This window comes from Bos grunniens, chromosome 7, assembly GCF_055505025.1.
Source record: "Bos grunniens cultivar Pamir isolate PY7600 chromosome 7, Bosgru_T2T1.0, whole genome shotgun sequence".
In the NCBI taxonomy this organism is placed as follows: Eukaryota; Metazoa; Chordata; class Mammalia; order Artiodactyla; family Bovidae; genus Bos; species Bos grunniens.
In genome coordinates this window covers 52,924,621-52,950,475 of record NC_141171.1, presented here as the reverse complement: position 1 = coordinate 52,950,475, position 25,855 = coordinate 52,924,621, and the positions used below count along the sequence as shown (strand labels likewise).

Sequence of the window (25,855 nt, the reverse complement as noted above, 5' to 3'; positions counted from 1 at the left end):
GTAGTTAGATTGATTATGAAGATGTTTGGCTTTAATATGTGGGATTTAAACTTTTTACATAAATCTTAGTAAACATTTGGTACCCAAGTCTCCCATTTTATCAGAGCTGAGGCATGTCAAAGTGGTTAAATAGAAGGCCAGTTTCCTTAATGGAGTAATTGGGGCATCATCATCCAGGTTAGCTCAGATATAATGGATTGGAACAACAGAATCAAATGCAAAGACATGTATTTTGATTTTAAAACATATTAAGGTTTTGTCAAGAAGCAACAGATTTATCTATTTTGACTTATATCTGTATTTCATAAGCAGGAACTTGTTAAAAAGATGTGTTAAATTCCAGGATAAATAGTTTTGAGAAGTCAGCCTTTTTTAAAAAAAAAAATAATATAGATGAGTTGAGTTGACTATAGTTCTAACATGGCCTCCTCATAACTCATTCAATTTTGAGGTAGATACAAGCTGAGAAAAACCATCACTGTATGGAAGCACTGTATGAAAAGGGACATCTACATATATTTAATACCAATAACAATAATTAGTAGTAAATTTGAATCTTCCAAGAAGGTTTAATAAATACCAATATATGTTTTCTTAATTAGTTCAAAATTAAAAGGCTTCTTGAGTAAATCATAACATGCTTGCAAGTAGGGAGGCCTCCAAGTCTGTCCCCAAACTTTTACCTCAATGGGAGTTCCACAACATGGGCAGCTCTTTGAGTTCTTTTCTAGCCACTCCTTACTTTCCATCTCTTCCAGTGCCTTCTGAATCACCCTCTTACCATACCTCTGTTCCAAAAATCTTTTATTGGCCTCATCTGCTTGCAGGTACTCATTTCGTAAGTCCATTAATTTCTCTAGAAGGTGAAATGGAAAATTAACTTTTATACAACTTGTTAAGCTCATTAAAAACCATTAAAAATGATCGTAACCTTTGACCATTCAATAATGTTATTCCTTGGATTTTATCATAAGGAATTAATCCAAAGTAAAATTATATGCAAAGAGACGCATATAACAATGGCAAACAAATTAAATGTCCAAGGGAATAATTATGTGTGGAACCACTTAATGACATAATATTTAGTTATTAAAACTTATAATTAGGATGGCTACAACTCAATTAAAATACTCATTACAGAAGCCAGCAAAAAATATATTTAGGTTGTAACTAGGTAAAAATTACACATGCATGAAAGACAAAGAACAGACAGGAATTCTCCAAGTAGAAAAGCTGGACTTCTTAAATGTGACAGAATAATAGCTTACCTTTTTCCTTTGATTTTAACTTATTAATGTTGATATTTTTGTGCAACTAGTACAACTAGTAGTACAGTTTAAAGGCTGACTTATCAAATGACACAGAGGTTGAAACAGACACTGAGTTTCTACTAAGTCAGCATCATTCACCATTTAATAACAAGACCTGCCAAACTAAACAAAAGCACCTTTGATTTAAGGGCAAAGACCAATGGTTCAATTCTGCATATATAAGAAAAAAGCCAGTGAATAAAATTTACCACCAACAGATAAAGGAAAAGTCCTTTCTACCAACTTTTCTGCTTAATACTCATCAATCTGGTTTCTACTGCTTTATCACTTAACTCAAATGGAATGGGCAGCTATTTCCAAAGGCTTTATTTGTCAACAAAGGCTTTTGCTCACAATTCTATTACCTTAACTTTTCAACACAATTAATTAAAGACCTCTCTCAACAATGTTCTGGCTCTTTTATTATTTTACCTTCCTCATATTATTTAGAAGTAGACAACTTCTGGAGCAGAATTATAACTGGACTTTTCCTTCACCTATGAATTCTTTCCCTGTGTTGTTCATTCCCATGACTTTAACACTTCTGCTGAGATGCAGCAGACATGTATTTTTAAATCCTGTTATTTCAATTTCCTCTACTAGTTCAAAGCGTTTTTATATTCTGAGACATCTTAAGGACAGAGGTTCCTGCTCTAATGTTCTCAAAATAATAAAATTATTAGTGTATTATATATTTTGTATGGTAATATTTAACATATAGAGACTAAGAAAGAGATTCCCAATTTTGCTGAAATCCCCAAGTCTATCTTTGATTTACTCCCCAAACATTGTGAAATACCTGGAAGGTATTTCAGCCTCTCAATGATAAGGATACCAAAGTCTCAAGTAAAGGCTTATATTATACTCTGGTGAGTTCTCCATCACATCTGCCCATAACCTCTACAAGACTCTGCAATAGGTGACTGGAAATACTCCATTTACTCATTCTCCTGTCAGGGTCCTTTCTTGGAGATGACACTCTGCTAACAATCAGTAACTAGAGCAATATTGGCATTAATAGTTAACATTTTGTGGTTTGAAGACTTAAATCTAATGCATAACACCATAAAACTTTCAGAAGAGAACAGAGGCAAAACATTTTCTGACCAAGGTAATAGAAATAAACAAAAATACACAAATGGGACCTAATCAAACTTATAAGCTTTTGTTCAGCAGAGGAAACCATCACTAAAAAGAGATGGTTTGGGAGAAAGTATTTGCAAATGATGTAACTGACATGGGCTTAATTTCCAAAATATATCAACAGTTCATACAACAAAACAGTTCAACAACAAAAACAAACAACTCAATGGAAAAATGGAAAAATAACTATTAATAAATAGACATTTCTCCAAAGAAGACAAACAGATGGCCCAACAGGTACAGAAAAGATGTTCAATGCAATAAAGCCATCTGCAGTAACATCGATGCAGCTAGAGATTATCCTACTAGTAAAGTCATAAAGAAAAAGACAAATACCATATGATACCACTTATATGTGGAATCCAAAATATGACACAAAGGAACCTATCTACAAAATAAGAACAGACTGGTAGTTGCCAAGGAAACCAGGAGTGGAATGGATTGGGGAGGTTGGGGTTACACAAACTGTTATATATGAATGGGGTCCTACTGTATAGCACAGGGAACTATGTTCAACATCCTGTGATAAATCATAATGGAAAAAATATAAATATAAAAAAGAATGTACATATATGTATAAGTGAATCACACTGCTGTACAGAAAAAATTAGCACAAATTATACATCAATTATACTTTAATAATAAATAATATACAAATTTTTTAAAAAGTTACCATTTTGCATTTCACATGCAAAATGCCCATTCTCAAACTTCAGTGGAGAACCAGATTTTTCCTCCCACTCTGTCAAGGACCAATACTTTTGCAAAATATAATCAAATGAATTATTATAAAAATGCATAAAAAGACAAAAAATAATCCTAAATTTTTATTGTATTTGACTGACATAAAATTTAGTCAGTGGCCAGCAATAATGAAATTGCTGTAAAAGTTTTAAACCCTGACTCTCAATTTCTGTATTTACCCTGTCACTGACCAGTATAACAACTATAACAACTCTCAGCAGCACTACAATAGGTCATTTCAAACTTACGACAACCTTATGAAGTAGTTATTATCATCAGCCCTGTTAATTTGAGAAACACTAAGTCACCAAAGCCTAGTAAAATTGATGTCAAGGGCCTGATTTCTCAATCCTTATCTAAATCAGAAATGGCTAACAGGTTTCACTTCCTGAGCCTACCTCCACAGAGGGCAGCTTTCTAAAGTACTGTGTTGAGGAAGATTCTGAGACCTCCTGGGCTCACTGAGAAAGCACTTGATCAAACGTGCGCACCATGGAAACAACAGTGATAGCTCAGATGCTCTGCATTTGCCAGGATCTACATTATTCCATACTCATAGATAGAAATTACCCTGTCATTCCGTCCATGGAATGCTCCCCCTCCATATCTGCATGGTTTGTTTCCTTACTTCCTTCAAGTCTACTCAAACCACTTTGCCTCCACTGGGTTTTTCTAAATAAAGTCCCAAACGTCTTCCCCTTCAGAACACTTTATAGCTTGTCTCTGCTTTACCTTTTTTTTTTTTCCTCTTCAGCATTTACCACTATCTAATATTCTTATTTATTTGGTTTGCCTATCTCTCCCATTAGAATGTAAGTTCCATGAGGGCATTTGGTCACTGCTATATTCCCAGAATGTAGGTAGTAACTGACATAAAAATATCTGTTGAACCAACAAAGAAGAATACAATTCTTCCAAATTAAGAATTGAAGTGATAAGTCTCTTTTCTAGGGGGTGGGGGAGGGCTGGGAGACTGAGTTCACACGGTTACAACCTACCTGCTGTCACCTTACATGGAGAGACCCCGTGGTAGGTCAGTCTGCACAGGGTACAGAAGGCGAAATTGCAGCTGGAGCAGATGCCCATAGTACAGCCAGGCTCCTGCATCACAGGCAGCTGGCAGGATGGGCGGGGGCAGTATACCACATCGGCCATCAGGTCCAAGGTGGACTGGAGGAGAAGGCGGTCATAACGGGCAAACAACTCTGCTTCCACTAGCTCTTTGACCTGGAGGGAAATATAAAACATCGTTAAGTCTGATGATTTCCCGACCAGTTCTGATCCTAAAGGAGATCTTTAGGAAGCAAGCATAAAAACCAGATGAATAGAAAATAATGATAACCCTGTATGCAAGACAGCAAAAGAGACACAGATGTATAGAACAGTCTTTTGGACTCTGTGGAAGAGGGTGAGGGTGAGATGATTTGGGAGAATGGCACTGAAACATGTATATTATCATATGTGAAACAAATAGCCAGTCCAGGTTCAATGCATGATACAGAGTGCTCAGGGCTGGTGCACTGGGATGACCCACAGTGATGGGATGGGGAGGGAAGTGGGTGGGGGGTTCAGGATGGGGAACACATGTACACTTGTGGTAGATTCATGTCATGTGTGGCAAAACCAATACAATATTGTAAGGTAACTAGCCTCCAATTAAAATAAAGTTATATATATAAAAAACAAAACAAAACAAAATAAAACCCTCGATCTCACTTCAAAATCAAACCAAGTATGAGTGAGTGAATGAGTGAAAGTGGCTCAGTCATGTCTGACTCTTTGCGACCCCAAGGACTGTACAATCCATGGAATTCTCCAGGCCAGAACACTGGAGTGGGCAGCCTTTCCCTCCTCCAGGGGATCTTCCCAACCCAGGGATCAAACCCAGGTCTCTCGCATTGCAGGTGAATTCTTTACCAGGTGAGCCACAAGGGAAGCCCAAGAATACTGGAGTGGGTAGCCTATCCCTTTTCCAGAAGATCTTCATGACCCAGGAATCAAACCAGGGTCTCCTGCTTTGCAGGCAGATTCTTTACCAACTAAGCTAGTATGGGAAGTTTATATCTTGACTGAGATGGTGGTTACCTGGGTCTACCCATTTGTCAAAACTAAGCAAAATGTACACTTTAAATGAGTACATTTATGCCTCAAAGGAGCTGATTTAAAAAAAAAAAAAAAGAAGAAGAAGAAGAAACAACCAAGCAGGCTATCTTTAAAGTCTGTAAACATTTGGTTAATCATCGCAAGGGATAAGCCCTCCAGATCCCAACCTCACACAGACTGGGTAGTAGTTCCCCCTCCTAGCAGATAATACAGAGTAAATCACCAGAATTATTTTTTTAATGCTCATCCTTGCCAAGGACCACCCATTCCAAAGCCAGCAAAGGGAGCATTTACATTTGTTTAAATAAAGATCATGGACACAATAAAACTGGTGGGCTGGCTCCAAGGTCTCAGACTGTCCTAATGAGCCCTATCAAGAAGTTCCTGAGAGAATGCCTCCCTCTGGAGAATTGTGAGAGAATTAGGGAGCAGCTGTCGGAGGAGTGAAGAGTTACCTGACCAGGAGTGGCCACTGAAGGGCACTTGGGTTCTGGGCAGTTGAGGCATTGAACTTGGCCATCTCTGATCTGGATTTCAAAGTAGTCCTTGAGACAGGCTTTGCAGTACACATGCCTGCACTCCAAGAAGTACATGCACTCACTACCCAGTTTCTCACAGAAACAGATATTGCACAGGAACAATTTACTATTAAAGCATTTTATCTGCTGAGCTTGATCAAAGTCCAAGATTTCCTGGATCAGACTCGACAATGATTCCACATCCTGCACGGCTCTCTCGTCCACAACTTCTTCTTGGTCTATGTCAGATCCAGTGGCTCCTCCAAAATCTAGCTCTGTGTTGGAAGAAGCTTGAGCCATCCTTCTCTGAACCTTTTTCTGAGAACCCATCGTGAGTTCAAAAGGAGAGACAATATTCAGGTATGCTAAGGTCTCTTCCTTAAGAAACTGCATCCAGGCAAAGAGGACCACGCTGCCACGGTGTTCTTCCCACAGGTTGTCTAAGTGCTTGCAGAGAGCAGATAGCTAGGGGAAAAACACATGAGGATGCTGGTGAGTTTGGAAAGATGATGCTGTCAACTCCTAATTTCCCTTGAAATCTTTTTAATTTAGACCTTTATACTTCCTGTTAGGAAGCAGAAAGTATTCTTTTCACTTCTGTGATAAACTGTGCTGCACAATAGCATCAGCGTTCTTATCAAAGTACTTCTTAAACTATTCAGCAACACGAGCCACAGACACAAGGTCAGAAGCTAAAAGAAGTCCCATAAAACCAGAGAGACAATTAAGAGTCTACCAGACAGAGAACAAGGTTTACACATGGGCTACTGAAATGGAGGGCCTTTTCTGTTCTTTATTTTTCTTTACTTTAGTACTACTATCTATCTCACGTAGGAGAAGAGATCTAGTTTTAAAATGAACTATTTCTATTCCTTTGGAGTACTAGCCCTGTTGGTACCCTACAATAAAGATTAGCAAAAAACAATTTAAAAATACCATCCAAGCTTTAAAATTAATTCTTTCAACTGTATCAAGAAGCCAACTTAAGTGAAAAAAATCACTAACAGAATCTAATCTCAGAGTCCTTGTTATTCCAATTTATAAGCTGATTTTAACTAGGCAATCTGAGCTTACACCAGATCCAGGTTAATAGAGGAAAGCAGACTGATATTGAACCTGGACATGATTACAAGCCCTTAACATGATTTGACTGCCATAGGCAAAGCTCACATTTCCTAAGTTAGGCAACCAAAATTTAAACTATTTTGACTTTTCCTCCTTAAAACTGGTCTGTTCAATTTGAAAGGCAAATATAAGAAGATTTTTAAGTAGAGCTCAGGTTCATAAGCAGCTTTTCTTTTTAGGTAAACATCAAAGAATAAGCCTTCCAGATGCAAATAAATTTTGTAAATTTGACATTTGAAGTAAAAAAGAACCACATTCTCCTCCTTACACTGCATAGTGCTATTCACTAAACTCTATATGGGCACAAAATTAAACACTGACTGTTCAAGACTGGACAACAAATGCTTTTACACATTTGCATAAATGTGCTTTCATGATCAATAAGAAACCGGATGAAATCTTTAAAATGTAATAAATACTAAAAGGGAAGCTCTGAATGTTTGAGTCACCAAATCCAAGGAAGAAGTCATCCTCCTCCATCCTCTTTTCTTCTCGTCCCTTCTCTAAAGAGGTATCTGAGATGTACATACATGTGAGGAACGAGGGAAGCAGAAAGAGAAGAGCATGAAAGACACTGTGTGTATGTATATATTGGAAGAGAAATAGGGAAAATACTAGAAAACTAAACCCACTTCTATCTATCAATCAAATTCAGTGAGGAACAGGTCCATGAGTCAACTTCATTATCAACAGGAGCAATTCATAAAGCCAAGGAATCAGGGCCCAGTAACAAATAAGAATTGAAGGAAGAAGGAGCCTAAGAGACAGATTAAAATGCCAATTATATGGACAAAAATTTACTTGACAGAGAGTCCTACTGTAATTTTAGCTATGTAACATAAAATAATGAGCAACTCTCTTCTCTCTATACCCTAAAAGCCAGCATTAAGTAGATGCTATTTGGTTGGAATCTGCAACTGTACATGTGTACACATGCATAAACATAAAGTATCAAGAGCTCTGTGGAGAAATGGACTATAAATGTCTAGATAATTTAATCAACTCTCAGTGATCTAAATGTAAATAATCCACTGTCTTGCATGTGTTACCTCTGACAAAGATACTAAATGCAAGGTGAATCTCCTTTTTATTCTACATGTATTATTCTTTTTTTAAAATTTTAACTTTGTCTTTAAACTCTAAGTTCAATTTTACAAATGCACTCTCATCTAAGGATCAGCCTGGTGATGAATGAACAGTGGTGGGAATGAGAATTACATAGCCAAAAAAGAAAAACTGACAAGCTGTTCCTTGAGGTCAAGTAACTCTGACAGCTTTTGTCTTAATACATCAGCCTATCAATCTTCATCATGACTTCTAGAAAAGTAACTGCTATTGATCCATTATCTATTCCAGAATACATTATCTTAGCTTCAAGCCATATTTATGTCTCAATCAAGAGCTGACATTGTTACTAGAAAAGGATATACGACCCAGAGGAAATGAAAGCTTGTAATATAAGATCTCAAGCCTTAATGAGATATCTACAGGAATCATATGCATTTCTATTTGTGTGCATTCACATTATGTGAGCTCAGTCAACAACTGTTGCTAATATACAGACTTTTACAAAGGCGCTCTTATGTGTTCTTAAGGAATGTTTATTATAACTACATTAGCTCAATTTTAGTCCTAATTACAATTAAATCTTTCATTTAAGGAATGTATAAAAGTAATAAAAAGCAATACCAACATCTGAGGAAAATGAGGAGGACCTATAGTCTCCATTATAATACAGATTCAATGGGAAAATAGCAAGAAAAGGAGAGAAACAATATACTTGATTAAAAATTACTCCTACTTCAATTCAAAATGATTAATCATTCTAATTATTGCCATTCCTTTCTAAAACACCAAACATTTTCAACTTATTAGCATTACAATTCATGAAGGGGAAAAAATTACAACATCAAACCCATTTGTTCTTCATGCACTGAATTCAAGATCATCAAGGTAGTCTTCAATTAAAGATGATTTTTTAAGTTTCTAAAAATGGATAGAAATTAAGTTTCGGGTCTAACCTGAGTTGGTGACAGCCATTTGCCACTAAGTGTGAATGAAGGTGGGGAGGAGGATGGATAATCTGGTGGCAGTTCAAAGTTCAGCACAAGTGGAGGCAGAAAGCAAATGGTGTATTCAAAGCCACTATTCTGGAGACACTCATTTGAATTGCCTGAACCAAAAACAAAGATTAGAAAGGATCAGCTGGTCAACACTTGAGTGTCCATTACTGCTGAGCAGTGCTCAAGAAAAACGTAATGCTTTGGTTGAGGGGATAAAAACCCTCCCCCAAAGCACTTTCTGTTCTTAATTTTACTTTGGAGCCACCACCTTAAAAAAATCTTATAAGCCCTTAAAAAAATCTACTAAGCATCATGAAATTTAAAATGAAGATACACAACTTATTCTTGCTACACTTCTGAGTATAATTCCTAACACTAGTGAGCAAGTAATACACAATGTTTTCTTTTGTTGTTTTTTACAGTAGATAATTAAAGACACAATCTAGAGAAAAAGACATTATTTCTATCAAAAAGCCATGACCTACTTAGATAAGCATGTGCCAACTCCAATGAATCAGAGTTGGGAGAATTTATGCCAGTGCAATGATCTCAGGCTGAGGGCAAGCTACAATACATAACACCCTCACAATCAAAGTTTCATTTTCAGTTATCACACTTACTTTCTTTACTTAAAGCTGTTACACTAGAAACATATTGAGAAAGTATTCATAATGTCTTCTGTGAATACAGTATCAAAAGTACTAGTTTTTAAGTTTTTTCTGAAGCAAAAGATCACAGAGTAGTAGTGTCATGTGTTTATGGTGGTTGAAAAGATTCTAGAAACCAAATAGTATTAACAACAACCAAACCTTTCCAAGTGTTTTCACATTTATTATTTCATTTTCTATTTTATTACCCCTATTTAACAGCCAATGACTCATGGCTGATGAACTGCTAGTTAGATGATTAGGAAGCATGAAATATGCAGGATAATATTTGTGATCAAAAAGGCAGAATTAAATTGAAAATTGTTCACCCTTTATTTTCAATTAAAACAGAAACAGGCATTAAATCTGTAATACTACCATGTATCACTAATGCCTATAAACACAAGATGATAAATAACTTAGGGTACACTAAGAAATTGAGAAGAACCTTTATCGAGAAAAAATCTGTTTAAGAGAATATTAACTAACCGCTCACAAATATCTTGAAATTTTGTGGTAAGTCCAAATGGATCCTGGTTTCTCCACCTTGGACAGACTCTGCTTTTCTAAATTCATCTCCATCATAAATACTTGCCAGGGCCAGCAATTCATCCTCCTGAGCTTCTCGGTCTTCTGACGACATTTAATTTTCTGAGGAGCTGAAGATAATCATTCAAGTCAGTTAAGAACAGAAAAGGCGCAGAGTCTTGAAAAGTCTAATGGCCCTCCCCGCAACAACCCCATTCCCCCCAGAAGAAAGTTCCTCAAAAACAACTGCAAAGAATTAATCAATATTCTCACTTTTCTATCTAACTAAAAGTGACAGGCATATCTAATATTCCAGTAGATCAACACAGTAACAGCCTTTTTCAAAAAGGACAGCTGTGGTTCTTATAATTGCTGACTTTTTCAGTTAGGTATGATATGTGTGGATCACAATAAACTGTGGAAAATTCTGAAAGAGATGGGAATACCAGATCACCTGACCTGACTCTTGAGAAACCTATATGCAGGTCAGGAAGCAACAGTTAGAACTGGACATGGAACAACAGACTGGTTCCAAATAGGAAAAGGCTGTATATTGTCAAGGCTGTATATTGTCACCCTGCTTATCTAACTTATATGCAGAGTACATCATGAGAAACGCTGGGCTGGAAGAAGCACAAGCTGGAATCAAGATTGCCAGGAGAAATATCAATAACCTCAGATATGCAGATGACACCACCCTTATGGCAGAAAGTAAAGAAGAACTAAAAGGCCTCTTGATGAAAGTGAAAGTGGAGAGTGAAAAAGTTGGCTTAAAGCTCAACATTCAGAAAACTATGATCATGGCATCCGGTCCCATCACTTCATGGCAAACAGATGGGGAAACAGTGGAAACAGTGTCAGACTTTATTTTTTGGGCTCCAAAATCACTGCAGATGGTGACTGCAGCCACGAAATTAAGACGCTTACTCCTTGGAAGGAAAGTTAGACAGCATATTAAAAAGCAGAGACTTTGCCAACAAAGGTCCGTCTAGTCAAGGCTATGGTTTTTCCAGTGGTCATGTATGGATGTGAGAGTTGGACTGTGAAGAAAGCTGAGCGCTGAAGAATTGATGCTTTTGAACTGTGGTGCTGGAGAAGACTCTTGAGAGTCCCTTGGACTGCGAGGAGATCCAATCAGTTCATTCTAAAGGAGATTAGTCCTCGGTGTTCATTGGAAGGACTGCTGCTAAAGCTGAAACTCCAATACTTTGGCCACCTCATGCAAAGAGTTGACTCATTGGAAAAGACCCTGATGCTGGGAGGGATTGGGGGCAGGAGGAGAAGGTGACAACAGAGGATGAGATGGCTGGATGGCATCACCAACTCGATGGACATGAGTTTGAGTGAACTCCGGGAGTTGGTGATGGACAGGGAGGCCTGGTGTGCTGCGATTCATGGGGTCACAAAGAGTTGGACACAAATGAGCAACTGAACTGAACTGAACTGAGAAAAGAAAGCACAATAAAAATTTTTTCAAGGACAATTCACAAACTACTTTGACTTGCTCTCTAAACTTAGAAAAGTGCCTTGCTCACAAAAGCAGTCAAAGTATATTTGATATACTTCTTAAAAATAAATGAATTTTTTAAATCCACAGGAATCTCTATGGCAGGTTTTCTCAGCCTCAGTGCTACTGACATTTTGGAACAGACAACTGTCGTGGGAGGCTGTCCTGTGCATTAGAGGACATGAATCTGCATGTCTGGCTTCAACTTACTAGATGCCAGCAGCATCCCTTTTCCTCAAGAGTTGTGACAATCACAAACATCTCCAGACATAACCAAATATCCACCACACCCCTGCCACTGGGGAGGGGGAAGAAAATTGCTCCTACTTGAGAACACCCTACTCTAGAGACTGTTACAAGGATGATAACATGTAAGACAGATAACTGAGGAAGCAGCAAAATAACATTAAAATTTTGAAATAATACTAAATCAATTTTAAGATTTATCATTATTCTAGGTAACACCAACAGTGAAAATATGCTATAATTAAACTGTACAAATGCTTTTTAATTACAGCAACTGAAAGATACACCACACTGTCAGATAATTCAAACATGCAAAAAATATGTAGTGAGAATCTGTGAAAATTAGTAAAACCACCACCAAAAATTACCATTCTATTAAAATACTAGACTATAACTGTGCAAATATGCTCCCTCTTGGCTGAAATATTTTCTAAATTGGAATGCACAAAGAAAAGTTAGGACATGGTTTTTCATGTTATTAAAAAGTGACACTGCAAAACTCAAATTCATTTAAAATAATTCCATTTTCAAAAAGTACATTTTCTAGCAGATGATAATGGTTCTGCTTAAGCTGTGTCCCTACCTAAGACACAGTGATATATTCTATTTAAGGTCAGTTAGTACCTGTTAATAACAACTAGAAGAAAAGGATATCAGCACTGGAGTTTGTATTTCAGCCCCAAGTTTGGAACTCATGCAAATCTCATTTATTCTTAAGATGATGGAGATGAGACTGCTGAAGGTGGATAAAAGGCCAAGATGTAGAACACATACTAGATATACTAGAGAAACCCTGCCATCTGCAGAAAAAAAATACAAAAGATGGTGTTAGCACCCTCTCCAAATTTAAATTCTGAATTTCCGTAACGATCACTTAAAATCAAGCACATCCGAACACACAGTCAATCCTAGTCTACAGCTGCATACTAATCACCTAGGTCGGTCTAACTGAGCCATGTGGTTCAAAGGATATTTGCATGTTCCCAATAATCAGAGTGCCCTTCTTATCTGACCGCCTTCAGCCCTGGGAGGAGCTAAGAACACCAAGGTCATATGAGATGACAGCACAACATGCCCCCATAACAAACCGCTTCCTGCGGTTTTCTTGTTTTTGTTTTTCCTTTCCTCTTCCACTTCTTCTATTCCTTCATTTCCTACCCCTCCAGTTGGTCCTTTTGTCCACTAACGAATTAATCCTGCCAGGGACACTCAACATTAGGTTAATTTAAGGAAGGTAGCAGGGTATTTAAAAACAAAATAATAAAAGTGCTCACACACAAACATTTAAGTCCTATTCTAAATGCTTTACCAGGCTTCTTCAACAGGGAATAAAGGAGAAAGGGAGATTGGTCCATAGATGGGTTCTGGAGAATGCTATGAATACCTTAAAATATGCAAAAAATATAAAACAGTAATTTTAAAGCCATGTTTTCAGATGTGTGACTCCCAAATAAGCTAACAATGAAATTTAGATCAATTTACATGTATCGAGTAGGACTACTATGGACTACATATTAAGTCTTTTCACATCACCTTACAGAACTGTAAATGCTGTAATACACGGTGATAATGTAATTAAGCTTTTTGTTTCTTCCTGTTCAAACATTATAAATGAGGTGAAATCAATTTATACCCAGGCTGCACCCCAGAGCAATTCAGACATGGGTCATCCAAGTTCACCATGTTATTCTAATGTGCAGCCAAGATTAAGAAACTCTACTCCAAGCTGTTTCCCATTGGCAGCTCCTCATGACCCAACTCACCAGACCCCAGCTTCTGAAGCTGCCATAGGTCCCAGTCCCTTAATTAAAATTGCTGACATGAATTTCTTTTTCTATTCAGTCTTCAAGACCCATCTCCAAAACCCCCATTCCATGTAAAACTTCCAATTAGCATGTCTTTCTTTAAAAATTCAGAAAACCATTTTTTAATTGTAACTTTTCTATGACATTGTCACACCCCACCTTGCATTACAGTTTTTCCTCTGAACTTGCGCTTCCTCTCCTACAAGACTAAATTAGTTCCTTAAGGGCGACGATCAAGTGTCTTGCCTCTCTCTATATTGCTCTCAGAATCTAGCAGTGCTTTAGGTTAGACACTGGAAAAAGTGAGAACTGAACTGGGGTGAGATGTGGTTGCTGCAATGGCGGACTAGAATCAAGGTTCAGGGACTGCACTGCCACATCCCACCAGGAGCACGTTGGGTTGGTCGTCACAATAACAGCAAAAAGAGTGAACTCTTACCATGTGTCAGGCATTGTTGTAAGCCCTTTAAATGCACTAACCCGTTAGATTCCCACAACCCCATGAAGAAAGTCCTACTCCTATTTCCACTATACACAGAAAAAGGACATTTTAAGTCCACGCTGGCTCAAGGTCACAGAGCTAATATAAAAATAAAACGGGGTTCAGATCACCTTGTTTCTTCAGCTGTTAACACAGGAACAAGAATAAACCCCGGTGTCAGGAAAAGAGAGAATTCAAGTTTAATATGACTTTTAGGCAAACCGGAAACCGCTACAAAAGTGAGGGAAGCCCCTCCTCCGCCGGGTTTCCCTCGGGCCTGGGAAAATCCTACTCATTCTCCCAGGCCACACCATGAAGGTTTCACCCATGGCCGGGAGGCAGGGGGTCAGCACGCCGCTGCCGTGTCTCCACGGCTCACTGCGCGGCGTATGGAGTCGTCGTTTGTGCGACTCACCTACAGCTGGGTGGCAGGCCCGAGCCCTGCTACCTGCCCCAGCGCTTGGAAACGAAGGACGCTGCGCGCGTGTGAGCCCGCCCAGGGGTCCCGAAGGGGCAGGGCCTTTCTCCTCTGGGCACCCCGCGGACCTTACCGGGCCGGGTCCCGGGTCCGGGGAGTTAAAGCCTGCTAAGCAAGCAGTCCCGGCCCGGCCGCCCTTCTCTGCCTCGCGCGCCTGGAGCGCAGTTCCCACCGTACCTTCCGGTTGCCCCACCGCGCCGGGCTCGAAAGTTCCGCCCTCCAACCTAGCTCCGGGTCCCCTCACCTCCACTCGCTGGCCCCGCCTGGAGACGCCCGGCTCAACCGGCGGACCGCCTCTTCCGTCTTCGGAGCTGTCAGCTGAGCCGGGCGGATCTGGCTGGGAGGCCTCGGCGAAAAAAGGGCTCTGCGCAGACGCCGTGACCGCCGCGGCCTCTCGGCCGCCCCCCGCAGGTCAAACCGGCGCTGCAGCCGCGACCACCGTCACCGTACCGCTGCCCACCACACTTAAGTATGCCTGTGGAGACGATGACACAAATGCAGATTCTGGGGCCCCTGCTGGGAATGTGCCTCGGAATTAGAATTTCTACCAATCACTAGAGGTAAATCACGAGGCAGAAAACTACCTGGGGTACACCTGCTCCCCCAAGTAGAGAAGGCAAGCCTCTTCCTCCCGGGACTCCGGTCTCAGAAATGCTACCTATCTTTCTGGCACCTCCACTATGAAGGCATTCGCTCATTGGTCATATTGTAACAGTAATAACTACTGTTTATTAAGTGTTTATTAAGCGTAGGGATGCTTCAAGTTCTGTACTCATGGTTTTATGTAAATTTTCACTTCATTATAACCTTAAAATTTAGATACTATTTGTTATTCCTGCTTTAAAAGTGAAGAAATTGAGAAAGGTTCAAGAATTTACCAAAGCGTATAGGCTGAGTGGGAATTAAAATTACATGTCCCCTACCTCATGCCATATGCAAAAATTAACTCAAAATGTATCAAAGACCTAAATATAAGCAGTAAAACTAAAAAATCTCTTAGAAGAAAATGGAGTAAATCATGAACTTGGATTATGCAATAGGTTCTTAGGAACAAAAGCACAAGAAATAAAAGAAAAATAGATTCATCAAAATTAAAAACTTCTGTATTTCAAAGGACATTATCAAGAAAAGACAACCCACAGAATAGGGGAACAAATTTGAAAATCATATGTCTGATAAAGGTTTAAAAGCCAGAATATATAAAGAACTCCTACAACTCAACAACAGAAAGACAAATAACTCAATTTAAAAATGGGCAAAGGATTTGAATAGACATTTCTCCAAAGAAGATATACAAATGTTTAGTAAGCATGTGAAAAAAAGGCTCGTCTAAATTAGTCATCAGTTCAGTTCAGTTGCTGAGTCATGTCCAACTCTTTGGGGCCCCATGAATTGCAGCACGCCAGGCCTCCCTGTCCATCACAAATTCCCAGAGTTCACTCAGACTCACGTCCATCGAGTCAGTGATGCCATCCAGCCATCTCATCCTCTGTTGTCCCCTTCTCCTCCTGCCCACAATCCCTCCCAGCATCAGAGTCTTTTCCAGTGAGTCAACTCTTCGCATGAGGTGGCCAAAGTACTGGAGTTTCAGCTTCAGCATCATTCCTTCCAAAGAAATCCCAGGGCTGATCTCCTTCAGAATGGACTGGTTGGATCTCCTTGCAGTCCAAGGGACTCTCAAGAGTCTTCTCCAACACCACAGTTCAAAAGCATCAATTCTTCGGCGTTCAGCCTTCTTCACAGTCCAACTCTCACATCCCTACATGACCACTGGAAAAACCATAGCCTTGACCAGACAGACCTTTGTTGGCAAAGTAATGTCTCTGCTTTTCAATATGCTATCTAGGTTGGTCATAACTTTCCTTCCAAGGAGTAAGCGTCTTTTAATTTCATGGCTGCAGTCACCATCTGCAGTGATTTTGGAGCCCATAAAAATAAAGTCTGACACTGTTTCCACTGTTTCCTCCATCTATTTCCCATGAACTGGTGGGACCAGATGCCATGATCATAGTTTTCTGAATGTTGAGCTTTAAGCCAACTTTTTCACTCTCCACTTTCACTTTCATCAAGAGGCTTTTGAGTTCCTCTTCACTTTCTGCCATAAGGGTGGTGTCATCTGCATATCTGAGGTTATTGATATTTCTCCCGGCAATCTTGATTCCAGCTTGTGCTTCTTCCAGTCCAGCGTTTCTCATGATGTACTCTGCATATAAGTTAGATAAGCAGGGTGATAATATACAGCCTTGATGTACTCCTTTTCGGAACCAGTCTGTTGTTCCATGTCCAGTTCTAACTGTTGCTTCTTGACCTGCATACAGATTTCTCAAGAGGCAGGTCGGGTGGTCTGGTATTCCCATCTCTTTCAGAATTTTCCACAGTTTATTGTGATGCACACAGTCAAAGGCTTTGGCATAGTTAATAAAGCAGAAATAGATGCTTTTCTGGAACTCTCTTGCTTTTTCCATGATCCAGCGGATGTTGGCAATTTGATCTCTGGTTCCTCTGCCTTTTCTAAAACCAGCTTGAACATCAGGAAGTTCACGGTTCACGTATTGCTGAAGCCTGGCTTGGAGAATTTTGAGCATTACTTTACTAGCGTGTGAGATGAGTGCAATTGTGTGGTAGTTTGAGCATTCTTTGGCATTGCCTAGTCATCAGGGAAATACAAATCAAAACCACAATTAGAAGCCACTTCACACTCACTGCTGCTGCTGCTAAGTCACTTCAGTCGTGTCCGACTCTGTGCAACCCTAGTCACACTTACTAGAACCACTGTAATAAAAAGAAAAAAAATTTTTTTAATCTCATGATACAGAGAACTGTTTGATGGTTGTCAGAGGCAAGAGGTGGCAAGTGGGTGAAGACACAAACTTCTAATTATAAAATAAATAGGTCATTGGGATGTTATGGAAACCATGGTGAATATAGTACATAATATTCTATATATGAAAGTTGCTGAGAATAAATCTTAAATGTTTTCATTACAAGAAAAAAATCTGTATTGTATGTACTACACTCACTGTAGAAATCATTTCTCAATACACACATATATTGGATTATTATGTTATACACCTGAAACTAATATAATGTTGTATGCCAATTACATCTCAATAAAGAATTTTTAAAAAGAAGACAGATTATAACAAGTGTTGGTGAAGTGGCAAAGAAATTGGAATCCTCATATATTGATTCTGAGGATGTAAAATGGAGTAGCCACTCTGGAAAAAAGAGGTCTGCATTTTCATTTTGCACTGAGCTTCACAAATTACATTGCTGGTCCTGAATGCAGGAGAAAGGAAAAGTCAGGTGGGAAAAAATTGGGTACTGGAGGGGCTTCCTGACTGCCACAGAAGGGAAATTTTTGAAATGCAAATAATCAGTCCTAATCCTCTGTACTATAAATCTTGACTGTTACAGAGCACAAACCTAACTATCCCTGTAATGGACATCAAAACCAGAAATGTACTCCTTAAAAAGACAAAGGAAGGAAGAAGAATCTCTGAAGTCATCCACTAATATTGTTCATATTCAGCCAAAAGAAATAAAACCAAGAGTGAAACCCCACTGCAGAGTGCTTGGAGATGAGCCCATGAATGCAGCCGGAGATCTCCCAGCTGCTAAAAAGGAGGGAGACAAAGAACCAGGTCAGGAAATTCTCACAAAGTCAAAGTAAAAGGTGATTGTGACATCATGTCATGGCTTCATGTCAGAGGTCACAGGACAGAGGGAATAGAAGAATTTCAAAGCAGTGTTAAAAGTTTGGATGAAAGTTTAAAGTGAACTAAGCAGAGTCCACTTTGGAGGTCAGGTTTGGATAAAGAGAGTTTTTTACTTAATTTTCTTTCTAGACTCTGTAAGATTTTTGTAGCTTTGGTTTTAATGTGCCTGGTTTTGCATCATTTAGTTTAAATTGAGCTTTCCCTACATGCCTAATCCTCTGCTGTGCTAAGCATTTTACATGCATTGTTTCATTTTAACACCCAGGACCCCATGACCAAAGTAATTGTATCTCCCCATTTTACAAATGAGGAAATTGAAGTGCTAAGGGGTGAAATGATTTTACCAGTGTTATTCAGTGGTGACCTATAGTATTAGGACCAGTTCCTCATCAGTCTGACCCTCTCATATAGCTTGTAAAAGAATTAGGGTTTGTTGAAACAGAAATACAGACAGAATAAAGCCGTTCTGGCTTTAAGAATTAAAAGAGAAGGCCCCAGGGAAGTCAGGATTACAGTTTATGATGTCATGATAGGTAGAATGAAAACACAAAGAGAGAGAAAGAGATTTAACTCCATACCCTGTCCTCATGAACACTAGATGATGATGGAGTCCAGGGCTAGGAGAGAATGGGTTGTGTGACCTAGACCAGAGGTCAACAACCTGCCATTGGGTAGAGAAGCAAAAGTGAGTCACAAAATATGTCTGGTCTTGCAGGGACCTGCAGGCCTTCCATCAGGACCTGCACTGGTTCATCCATCACTGGCATCCAATGGTGTCCACAACCTTTGCTGAGCTCACCCCACCTGCCTGGGGGGGCCAGACTCCTTTTCAACGGCCATCCCTCTCAAGCATTCCTGAAACAAGCCTTGACATATAGAGGGGCAGTGGTGTGGAAGGGAAAGTCTTGCCCCAACTCTGGGACAGGACTGGATAGTGGCAGGCCTCATCCCAGTACAGAAGTTTCACAGCTGATCTCCTGTCGTTATATACTTCCTCACTCTGTGGATCTCAAAAAATTTACTACTATCACCTGGAAATCTGAAAAATTGGTGTTTCTTTAAAACAGGGGCTTCATACTCAAAAATAAAAATTGAGAGCTAAAAGCATAATTATAAATAATTAACAAGTAGAGCGCTATTCATGTCCCATGCGCTATTCTAAATGTTCTGCATGGAGTAAGCTAAATGTGACAGTAACCCTATAACATATTACCATCATCATCCCTGTTTTAAAGCCAGGGAGACTGATCACAGACAAGTTAAGTGGCTTGCCATGGTCACACAAATAGGAAATTACAAAGCCAGGCTTTGAACCCAGGCAATTGGAGTCCTGAGCCATGTTATTAACCCTAATGCTATGCTTAAATCAGGTTAACACTTTGCCCAAGGAAAGTGCTCAGATCTGTAAGGAAAAATAGCCAGACTAACCAATGTGGCCAGCTTCCCTGGTCAGTACAGCTCAAACAATACCTCAGGTCATCCCAGGGTTATATAAAAACAGACTCCTAAAAAGGCTTGCGGTGGCTGACAGTATAAAAATGTTTTCTGTGCTTCTGATCCAAGGCAAAATTTGATTTACAATAATAGGCACAGAATGATCATGTTTATACTTGCAACCTGGCACTTTATTATTATTCCCCTGAATAACAGTGAAAAGAGTTTTGTAACCCCAAGGTAACATGGCACTGTAAGAAGGAAAGAGGGGTGAGATTTAGCAGCAGCTGCCATCATAAATCAGCGTATGGCTGTTTCTCTCGGAGCTCCGGGCTCAACTCTTGGCTGTCACAAACTTATAAAGGGGAGCCCCATGAGAATTTATGTAACGATGGGAAGACTCATTTTCCTTCCTGCAAGAATCTTTCTGAAGCAAGGTGAGAATTAAGCTGATTGGATTCTATGTGAAGAAAGAAAACCAAACCAGTGGTTTAGAGGAAAGGAAAATACGGGTCAACTTTAGCTATTTAGCTACTTCTCTTGCCAAAAAAGCCTGACCTTGTAAATGGAGAAGAACATGCTGAATTCCACCCAATAAATGAGTGACCAGATGACCAAATTAATTAATGAATGTGATCCAGGCCTCCAAAGGGGTGGTTCTTTTAGTGTGAGAACAGTTATATCCTACAATCACTCAGAAATGCTGAATACATAACAAGGCCAATCAACAGAGTCAGCCGCTGAATATTCATGCACAGATGATGCTCCCAGTCAGTATGTTTGATTTTTGTGTTTACTGATAGATTTTCAAATTCATTGTGTAAACCAAAATTCTAAAAATAAAAAGAAGAGGAAAAAGGAAAACAGAGAAGAACTTGTGGTGAGGTCATACTTAACGTCTGGATAGGATTGCCAGATAAAAATACTTAAAGTTTTTTCACTATCTGAAATTCAAATTTAACAGTCACTCTATATTTTTTTTTAATTTATTTATTGGTTGTTCTGGGTCCACGTTGCTGCACGGGCTTTTCTCCAGTTGCGTCAAGTGGGGGCTACTCTCTCGTTGCGATGCTTGGGATTCTCATTGCGGTGGCCACCTTGTTGCTGAGCACGGCCTCTAGGGTGCTCGGGCTTCAGTAGCTGTGGCTCCCAGGCTCTAAAGCATAGGCTCAGTAGTTGTGGCACAGGGACTTAGTTGCTCCACGGCATGTGGAATCGTCCCAGATCAGGGATCGAACCCATGTCTCCTGCATTGGCAGGCAGATTCTTTACCACTGAGCCCCCAGGGACGCCCCCACCCTATACTTTTATTTGTTAAACCTGGCAACCCACTTCTGGGCTAAGAACCCTAATTAGAAGAGAGGGCTGAAGAGAATATTTGGTGGACATGCCCACACCTGGGAGTCAGAAGGAAGGCAAACCAAAGGGAGCATCTAAGAAGCAGGCAGAAGAGCCTGCAGAAATATGGAAGAACCAGTGTGCACAGAGCTTCTGCTGAGCACTGATGCAGACATAGGGGAGAGGTGGGGACCAGGAGGATGCTTGGTGAGAAAGGCCTGATGGCTATAGAGTTCGCCCTTACTAGGCTGTTAGTGCTTCTAGGAAGCTCTGTGAGCCCGTGAGCTACAACTACTGAAGTTGTAGTTGCACATCTGAGAGCCTGTGCTCCGCAGCAAGAGAAGCCACCATTATGAGTAGCCTGCACATAGCAACAGAGACCCAACACAGCCAAAAATTTAAAAAAATAAATAAAAAGTTTAAGACGCTCTATGTCAGTGGTTCTCAATGAGGTTGGGCTGGAGAAGGGGTGTGTGGTAGAATGACCTATCAGTTCAGTTCAGTCGCTCAGTCATGTCCGACTCTTTGCGACCCCATGAATCGCAGCACGCCAGGCCTCCCTGTCCATCACCAACTCCCAGAGTTCACTCAGATTCACATCCATCGAGTCAGTGATGCCATCCAGCCATCTCATCCTCTGTTGTCCCCTTCTCCTCCTGCCCACAATCCCTCCCAGCATCAGAGTCTTTTCCAGTGAGTCAACTCTTCGCATGAGGTGGCCAAAGTACTGGAGTTTCAGCTTCAGCATCATTCCTTCCAAAGAAATCCCAGGGCTGATCTCCTTCAGAATGGACTGGTTGGATCTCCTTGCAGTCCAAGGGACAAGAGTCTTCTCCAACACTACAGTTCAAAAGCATCAGTTCTTCGGCGCTCAGCCTTCTTCACAGTCCAACTCTCACATCCATACATGACCACAGGAAAAACCATAGCCTTGACTAGACGGACTTTTGTCGGCAAAGTAATGTCTCTGCTTTTGGATATGCTATCTAGGTTGGTATAACTTTTCTTCCAAGGAGTAAGCGTCTTTTAATTTCATGGCTGCAGTCACCATCTGCAGTGATTTTGGAGCCCCCAAAAATAAAGTCTGACACTGTTTCCACTGTTTCCCCATCTATTTCCCATGAAGTGGTGGGACCGGATGCCATGATCTTCGTTTCTGAATGTTGAGCTTTAAGCTAACTTTTTCACTCTCCACTTTCACTTTCATCAAGAGGCTTTTGAGTTCCTCTTCACTTTCTGCCATAAGGGTGGTGTCATCTGCATATCTGAGGTTATTGATATTTCTCCCGGCAATCTTGATTCCAGCTTGTGCTTCTTCCAGTCCAGCGTTTCTCATGATGTACTCTGCATATAAGTTAGATAAGCAGGGTGATAATATACAGCCTTGATGTACTCCTTTTCCTTTTTGGAACCAGTCTGTTGTTCCATGTCCAGTTCTAACTGTTGCTTCCTGACCTGCATACAGATTTCTCAAGAGGAAGGTCAGGTGGTCTGGTATTCCCAACTCTTTCAGAATTTTCCACAGTTTATTGTGATGCACACAGTCAAAGGCTTTGGCATAGTCAATAAAGCAGAAATAGATGTTTTTCTGGAACTGTCTTGCTTTTTCCATGATCCAGCACATGTTGTCAATTTGATCTCTGGTTCCTCTGCCTTTTCTAAAACCAGCTTGAACATCAGGAAGTTCACGGTTCACGTATTGCTGAAGCCTGGCTTGGAGAATTTTGAGCATTACTTTACTAGCGTGTGAGATGAGTGCAATTGTGCGGTAGTTTGAGCATTCTTTGGCATTGCCTTTCCTTGGGATTGGAATGAAAACTGACCTTTTCCAGTCCTGTGGCCACTGCTGAGTTTTCCAAATTTGCTGGCATATTGAGTGCAGCACTTTCACAGCATCATCTTTCAGGATTTGAAAGAGCTCAACTGGAATTCCATCACTTCCACTAACTTTGTTCGTAGTGATGCTTTCTAAGGCCCACTTGACTTCACATTCCAGGATGACCTATAGTATATCAGAATTGAAGCCTACATGCTAGAGGTAGCCCTCTTCTCTTCTGAAGATTAGGGAGAGAGACATAAGTGTAACCCTTATTAGCTCAGAATTTATGTGGTCTAGTTTTGGGGCTGTGTTGTGGTAACTAAAGCACAAAATAAATTATAAATCCTTTCTTGCACTTTTCTTGAAAGCCATGAAGGAGAGTCACAGTTTACAACTATCCATCAGAAAGTCCTTATCATCAACCTACTTTCTTCACAGCCTCGGCTGTTCTCTAAAGTACCCCCTCCACAATATCCTCAACCTTCACCAATTTCCCTCCCCCTCATCTATTTTCCCTTTTATTACACAGATCAATTAGGCCTCTCTTCCCAGCAAAAAGGTCTAATCGACTTACCCAACTTGGTCCCAAATGATCTGAAAGATGAAGCATTTTCAAAGAGAGAGAAATAGAGCTGGCAATTATAAAATTCTCTTTGGCAGTCCAGAAAAAAGAAAAGTATGAGTTGCCCTGTTCCTGGTATTTTGAAAAGCTTTTCAAGTGACTATGATACGTGGACCCTTTTGAGAGATACCACTCTTGATCAAGACACAAAACCTTTCCACTTCCTGAAAAGTCCTCTCTTGGCAAATTTCTCCCTGCCAAGTATTATTCTCTCTACAGTGGGCCCAGAAATCCACCCAGATGGGTGGGATTGGACATCTGTGATCTGCCCCCAACAGAGACCACAAACTGTGGGGCAGGAACAGGTGAGCCAGAACAAGTCCTTGAGTCTCCCAGTCAATGGCCCAGGCTAGAATGCCTCCAACTTCAATAAGATTTTGCTGGAAAAAAAAAAAAAAAGAGGCAACTCTTAGGTGGTCCAGTCACCTCCCCAACCAGAAAGGTTTTGAGAATGAAGCCTCCCAGCTTCATCAATGTTGCTTTGGTGGTGCATTGATTTGGTGGTGGTTACAGCAGTGGCTAGGCAGATTCACAGGGAGCCCTGGGGGTGGGCAGCCAGCCCAGCAGGACCTTCCTAATGTGGGGAAATGATCTTAGCCTTCATCCAACTGGTCTGCAAGTCCCTTAAATGTCAGAGTCTCACCCTGCTGGTCTGAGCCCTCAAGATTCTTCAGGACATCAGGTATTTAAAGAGATCCTCTGATCCCTGACCCTTCCCACTTCAGTCTCCAACCTCTCCCTATAGAGATGGACCCAAGTGTGAGCAACCCAAAGGGTGGTGGTGAACAAGGCCTCCAAGCACCAAGCCCAAGCCTGACCTCTTTTTAAAAATATTTCAGACTTAGGGATTTGAAACAACTATTTGAAACAACTTCTGCTTCTTTGAATCTATTTTTAAGATTCAGGATGATGTAGGCTTTCCAAACAAATTCCAGTTTTACCCCTTGACATGTGGCTGCTAAAGATCAACTGACCCTGCAGCCAAAAAAGAGGAGGAAATATTACTAAACAGGGACCTCATTCCTAGAGACAATAGCCTTTAAAAGGTCTGGTGCTTCCTTTGCTGCCTTTGGATTCTTAAAGTGTTGTCTTAGCTTCCTGCCCCCAACATGAGTAAAACAAACAGAGAACAATAATAAACCACCTACGAAATCCAAAGGTTTTCATGACCTGAGTCCATTTTTTGCATCCATGGGTCCCAGTCAAGGCCACACACACACATAAACATGCCCTTTGAAGAATACTCAAATAAGGGACTTCCCTGGTGGTTCAGTGGTTAAGACTCTACTTTCAATGCAGAGGGCACAGGTTCGCTCCCTGGTTGAGGAACTAAGCAGCATTCCCCCGCCAAAAAAAACCTCAGGTAAAATCTTGAATTCTATCACCCCGCTCTGTGGGTGTTCAGCCACAGTTGGCTTCTCACTAGGAGAAATGATTATCACCTGGGTATAGGTCCTTCCGCTGTGCTGCACACAGCACAGTAACAGGGGTCTGGAGCTGTGCTGCTGCTGCTGCTGCGTCGCTTCAGTCGTGTCCGCCTCTGTGCGACCCCATAGACAGCAGCCCACCAGGCTCCTCTGTCCCCGGGATTCTCCAGGGAGGAATACTGAAGTGGGTTGCCATTTCCTTCTCCAATGCATGAAAGTGAAAAAGTGAAAGTGAAGTCGCTCAGTCGTGTCCAACTCTTAGTGACCCCATGGACTGCAGCCTACCAGGCTCCTGCATCCGTGGGATTTTCCAGGCAAGAGTCCTGGAGTGGGGTGCCATTGCCTTCTCCCTGGAGCTGTGGACATTTGTGAACTCCAGCCACCCACCTCCCTGCCTCTCTGCCTTTGGCCACCAGATGGCGGTCTGGAAACGTTCTCCGCACCAGAGCTTCCTGCACCAACGCTCCCCTGCATTACTCCTAGCTCTTTCCTCCCTCTTCTCTGTTCCTTTGATCCATTTCCCAGAGTGCAGCCTGTGGGGCTTTCTGGAAGGCAAATGTACATGATCCTGGGCAAGTTCAGATCAGATCAGATCAGTTGCTCAGTCGTGTCCGACTCTTTGCGACCCCATGAATCGCAGCACACCAGGCCTCCCTGTTCATCACCAACTCCCGAAGTTCACCCAGACTCATGTCCATCGAGTCAGTGATGCCATCCAGCCATCTCATCCTCTGTCGTCCCCTTCTCCTCCTGCCCACAATCCCTCCCAGCATCAGGGTCTTTTCCAATGAGTCAACT

The 25,855-nt window shown here is 40.8% G+C and overlaps 2 protein-coding genes across 51 annotated transcripts in view; one reads left to right on the top strand and one right to left on the bottom strand.

The window, feature by feature from the left end:
- RNF14 (ring finger protein 14) overlaps positions 1-14,969 on the bottom strand; it is a 54,026-nt gene extending 39,057 nt beyond the window's left edge. For 2 of the 50 annotated variants that reach the window (XR_015167559.1, XM_086412126.1), the window contains exons 1-7: positions 14,636-14,969; positions 12,559-12,734; positions 10,143-10,312; positions 8,965-9,116; positions 5,756-6,283; positions 4,196-4,424; positions 684-856 (exon numbers count right to left, since the gene is read on the bottom strand). Coding sequence is in view for 26 of the 50 variants with exons in the window: in XM_086412126.1 (XP_086268252.1) it covers positions 684-856; positions 4,196-4,424; positions 5,756-6,283; positions 8,965-9,116; positions 10,143-10,296 (1,236 nt within the window). In the remaining 24 variants the exon portion in view is untranslated. The remainder of the gene's footprint in view (positions 1-683; positions 857-4,195; positions 4,425-5,755; positions 6,284-8,964; positions 9,117-10,142; positions 10,313-12,558; positions 12,735-14,635) is intronic. The other 48 variants (XR_015167574.1, XM_086412141.1, XR_015167562.1 and 45 more) reach the window with 28 other exon arrangements.
- Positions 14,261-15,775, top strand: LOC147369565 (uncharacterized). The gene has a single exon (XM_086412154.1). The coding sequence runs from the start codon at positions 14,533-14,535 to the stop codon at positions 15,235-15,237; it is 705 nt and encodes a 234-aa protein (XP_086268280.1). The 5' UTR covers positions 14,261-14,532; the 3' UTR covers positions 15,238-15,775.
- Positions 15,776-25,855: the final 10,080 nt, after the last annotated feature.

What these genes read in the sequence shown, in the direction of transcription:
- LOC147369565 (XM_086412154.1), top strand. Translation starts at nt 14,533, where the DNA reads ATGAAGGTTTCACCCATGGCCGGGAGGCAGGGGGTCAGCACGCCGCTG.